Genomic DNA, 4,538 nt, shown 5'->3' with positions numbered 1-4,538 from the left:
ATGTTAATGAGACCACACCCTGAGGGTCTCCCCCCTCCAGTCCAGATAAACCCCCCAACCCTCAACGTGACCAAGGACAACAACGGCTACACCCTGCTCTGGAAATCGCAGAAGCAGTACTATGACCACCTACCCTATGACTTTGAAGTCCAGTACCGGAAGGACACTGACTCCTGGGAGGTAAGGTTGGGGCTGGCTGCAGGGAGGACTGAGGGGGAGACACCCGGGAGAGCAGGGCCCCCTGGTCCCCCGCTCCAAGGTTGAGAAGTGGTGATTACAGCCCTGTGCTGGGATCATGACCCGGTATGGTCAGCAGCTCTCCTTCCACCTCTCGGTGAAGGACCTTCGGCTGAGAGAGGTCACGTGACCCATGGCTGCGCCTTCATGGCAAGGGCCAGGCCCTCATGGTGGGGAGGGGCTGAGAGGCCCCCCCAGGTGGTGGGTTTTCTAAACCTGTAACTCCCTGGGGACCTCATCCAGGTGCAGGTCTCCAGGACCCCATGTGCAGATGGCTTCTTGGGAGCAGGGCTCTGGCCCAGGGCTCAGTCTCTGCCTGACCCTGGGCCACCCTCAGCGCCTGGGGTGCCCCAGAGTCCCCAGAGTTGATCCCAGGCTTAGGCAGATTTGGGGGAAACTGAGGTCAGGAGGGCCCCCGGGCTCCAGAACACCTGCCTGGGGATCAGAGTCCTGTCATTGCTGCTCCATCCCTCTCCTCCGAAGGCCCTGCAGTGAGGCTTCCCCAGGCAGAGAAGATGCTGCTGAAGGGAGACTGAGTTTGGCAAGTTGGGCTGGCTGGTGTGCTGGTGGTGGCTGCGCCCATGCTCACCCAAGGGTCTCCGCCTGACCCACCCACAGGAGAGCAAGACAGAAGCCCTAAAGAACGCCGACAACATGCCCCTACCACCCTTGGCACCCTCCACCAAGTACTGGGCCCGGGTGAGGGTCAGGGTTAATTCGGAAAGCTACAAGGGGTTCTGGAGCGAGTGGAGTGAGGAGTGCACCTGGGACACGGAGTGGGGTAGGTCTCCCAGCCTCCCCAACATGCGTGGGGCGGGCCAGCCAGGTAGGACTGGTTGGGCCTCTGAGTATGCCTCTTCCCCCAGCCTGCCTTCCAAACCCTCCTACTCCCTGAAGCCCCTTCCCTCTCACACTGTTCCCCTTCCCCCCAAGGTTCCCACTGCCTTGTCCCCCCAGCACTTAGAGCATTGTGGGGGTCAGCATCCCAGCCCCCTGGCCTCCCAGCATTTCCCACCCAATACTAACACTCCTCCCCCTCTGTGCCCGGAAGCGCTGCCTGTGTGGGTCCTGGCGCTCATCCTGGCCCTGGTCACCCTGGCCTTGCTCCCCGCCCTGCGCTTCTGCGGCGTCTACGGATACAGGTAGGGGACATCTGTGGTGCAGGTGGGCTGGACTGGGACCCAGGAATCTGGGAACATGCCCCGCCTCTGCCCGGGCCTCAGTTTCCCCTCTGCTCCTGAATGTGGGAGCAGCTGCCACCTCCCTGGTGTCTTTCCAGGCTGAACCAGAAGTGGAAGGACAGAATCCCCAACCCCAGCAAGAGCCACCTGTTCCAGGTAGGCGGGGGCCAGGATGATGCCCCTGTCTGCCCCACCCCTCCTTGCTGGGGGCTTTGAGCTGCAGCCTACAGTCACAGGAGGCAGGACTGCTCTCCTTGGGCACTGACCAGGGTTGAGCCCGGCATGGCCTCTCGGTGGGCACGGCACCTTCCTGAGCCCTGGGGGTGAGGGAGAGGGGATGGGCAGGAGAGCAGGCTGAGATGACCAGGGCTGATGGCAGCCCAGGCAAGGCTGCTATGCTGGTGATGGGGGTCTTGTGGTGTGAATGTGGGGCAGGGACACCCCAGATGTGAGATTTGTGAGATCAGGATTTGTCCTGTTTGTGTCTGGGCCCTGGGGCAGGCAAAGCCCCTCCCTGGCTGCCTGCTCCTGGTTTCTGAAGACCAGGCAGTTCCTGAGACAGCTGAGGCCCTCCCCTGCCCCTGAGGCTCCCTGAAGCCTCCTGGTCACCCCCTCCATCTGCCCTCCTCTCCCTGCCACCCATCATTCCACCTTCCTGAGTGCCCTCACACCCACAGGCCCGCCTGCCCCTTCATTCCCCGCAGAACGGGGCCGCAGGACTCCAGTTCCCGTATAGCCTGCCGGACTTCAGCAGTCGGAGCCTCTCACACAAGGAGTCAGAGAGCAGCCTGGTCCCCGACCTGGAGAGGTGAGTGCCAGCTCCCAGGTGCCCCCCACCTCTGGGAAGAGAGAGGCTGGTCCTGTTGTGCACAACCGGGCTGTGTTCTGGCTCCCTGGGCAGTGATCTAAAATAGGAGGCACTCCAGTTAGACATCGGGAAGAACTTTCTGACACACACTTAGTTAGCAGAGGGCCTGACTTGATCAGATGCAGGCTGCTGGAGCAGCTGTTCTTTCACGACCTATTGCCTGGTGCAGTCCACAGCAGAGGCCTGCAGGCCTATACAGCTAACGCCCCACTGTTCTGGCTCCAGGAAGGCAGTGGGTGGGGGGATGAGTAGAGGAGGGAGGGTCTGAGTGGTACCCAGATTGGCACCACCTGAGCCAGGATTGGGTGAGGTGTCCAGAAGCAAACCACTCAAAGCAAACCACAGTCAGCCACCCCAGGGGGAGACTGAGCCCAGAGAGCTATTCGCTCCCGCCTCCTCTTTCCTTGGGGGGCCCTCCCATGCTCCATTTGCCCTGGGGCTCCCATGGGCTCTGTCAGGGTGGTTCCAGAATCTGTCTCTGTTCTCCTGACAGGGTGTGCTCAGTGGATGGTGGGGACAGCCAGGTGTCACCTCTCATCACGGAGAATCCCAAGTCCACCACCGGCGACTCACCGTCTGACTCGGATGTGACTGCGGCCACCGCGGAACCCTTGGAGCAGCTCTCCAGCCCCCCACCCGATGACCTGTCTGCCCCCTTGGGTAGCCCTGACAGCCAGGCTTCTGGCTTCCACTTCAATGGTCCCTATATCAGGTCACCCCAGAGCCACTCCCTGCCTGACCTCTGGGGTCAGCTGCCAACCCCTCACACAGAGGAGAGCGGGCACCCACCACTTCCAGGGTCCCTGGAGTACCTGTGTCTGCCCCCTGGGGGGCAATCGCAGCTCGTCCCCCTAGCTCAGGCCGTGGGGCAGAACCAGACCATGGGTGTGCAGTGCGGGCCCAGCCCAGGGATGGAGGGGAACACCTCCCCCAAGTCAGGAGAAGGCCCTGCCTGTCCTCCACCTGAGCCCCTAGGGGGTGTCCAGGACCCAAAGGATAGTCTGGTGGCTCTGGCCTCCGGGGCAGGGGACCCTGAGGGTGGGGCTGTGGCCTCTGGCTATGTCAGCACTGCAGACCTGGTATTTGCCCCATCCCCAGGGGCCCCTCTTGGCCTCTCCTCCCGCCAGCCCCACAAGCCCTGTTCTGGGCCATCCAGTGGGCCCCCTGATACTCCAGACCCCCTGCAGCCAAGATTTGAGAGCTATGTGGCGCTCCCTCCAGTCACAGGCCAGCTTCCCACACCCTCTCTTGACAGTCCTACCTGCCCTGTACCTCACAGCCCAGTCCTGAGCCCAGGGGAGCCCCAAGCGCAGGAAAGTCCTGGGTCCCCCCACCCCGAGGGTCTCCTTGTTCTGCAGCAAGTTGGGGATTACTGCTTCCTTCCTGGTGTGGGGCCTGTCCCGCTCTCACCCCGGGGCAAGCTCTGCCCTGACATAGGGGCCCTGGACCTAGGGGGGGCCCAGGCCAAGAAGCCCCCAGGCCCAGCGTTGCCTCAGGTGCCAGCCGTTCAGCTCTTCAAAGCCATGAAGCAGCAGGACTACCTGGCGATGCCCCCTTGGGAGGTGGGCAGGTCTAGGGTGGTGTACTGAGACCCCCAGTCGTTCTGAGGGTGTCTGCAGAGAGTGCCGGCCTATGGGACCCTCATCCCTTCCCAGACACTCCACAGTGGCAAGGAGAAGCTTCCCTATTGAAGAGAAGAAGACCTGGCATAAGGCTACTCCCCCCACCCCTCCCCGATGTCCAGCATATCCCCACCCCCCCATCTCTCTCAACCACTCTGCCTCCTCTCTCAATCTCTATCTTCTCTTCTCTCTCAATTTCTCTCTATCTTCTCTCTCTCTCAGCTTCTCTCTGTATATATTTCCTCTCTCTCATTCTCTCTCTCTCTCTCTCTCTCTCTCTCTCTCACACAATTAGATTAGATTAGATTAGGAGAGAGGAGTTCCTGGGTGGCACAAAGGGTTAAGCACACCACTAGCCAAAAGGCTGGTGGCTTGAACCCACCCAGGGGTGTCTCAGAAGAGAGGCCTGTCCATCTGCTTCCAAAATATCCCAGCCCCAGAAACCCTGTGGAGCAGGTCTCTGCGCACAGGTCGCTGGCAATTAGAGCTTTCCGCGCACGCTGCCCCCCTCCCCTCCCTGCCCTCAGGTCTGGGCAGGTTTGGCATTTTCACCAGGTTTCTCCTGTACCCTCTGTCTTGCCCTCTTTACTCGAGGGGTGGGTTTCTGGCATGAGACTGGGGTCCCTGGCT

General features: G+C 61.5%; 1 protein-coding gene across 1 annotated transcript in view; it reads left to right on the top strand.

Moving 5' to 3' along the window:
- CSF2RB (colony stimulating factor 2 receptor subunit beta) overlaps positions 1-4,018 on the top strand; it is an 11,432-nt gene extending 7,414 nt beyond the window's left edge. The window contains exons 8-13 of the mRNA XM_004700715.2: positions 41-180; positions 856-1,018; positions 1,289-1,379; positions 1,517-1,574; positions 2,123-2,226; positions 2,780-4,018. Coding sequence (XP_004700772.1) covers positions 41-180; positions 856-1,018; positions 1,289-1,379; positions 1,517-1,574; positions 2,123-2,226; positions 2,780-3,875 — 1,652 coding nt within the window. The 3' untranslated portion in view covers positions 3,876-4,018. The remainder of the gene's footprint in view (positions 1-40; positions 181-855; positions 1,019-1,288; positions 1,380-1,516; positions 1,575-2,122; positions 2,227-2,779) is intronic.
- The last annotated feature ends 520 nt before the right edge of the window (positions 4,019-4,538 follow it).

Source organism: Echinops telfairi, unplaced genomic scaffold (genome assembly GCF_000313985.2).
Source record: "Echinops telfairi isolate 266 unplaced genomic scaffold, ASM31398v2 ScPeMD7_2;HRSCAF=8, whole genome shotgun sequence".
Lineage (NCBI taxonomy): Eukaryota > Metazoa > Chordata > Mammalia > Afrosoricida > Tenrecidae > Echinops > Echinops telfairi.
The sequence above is the reverse complement of the archived record's forward strand: the minus strand, read 5'-3'. Positions and strand labels throughout refer to the sequence as shown.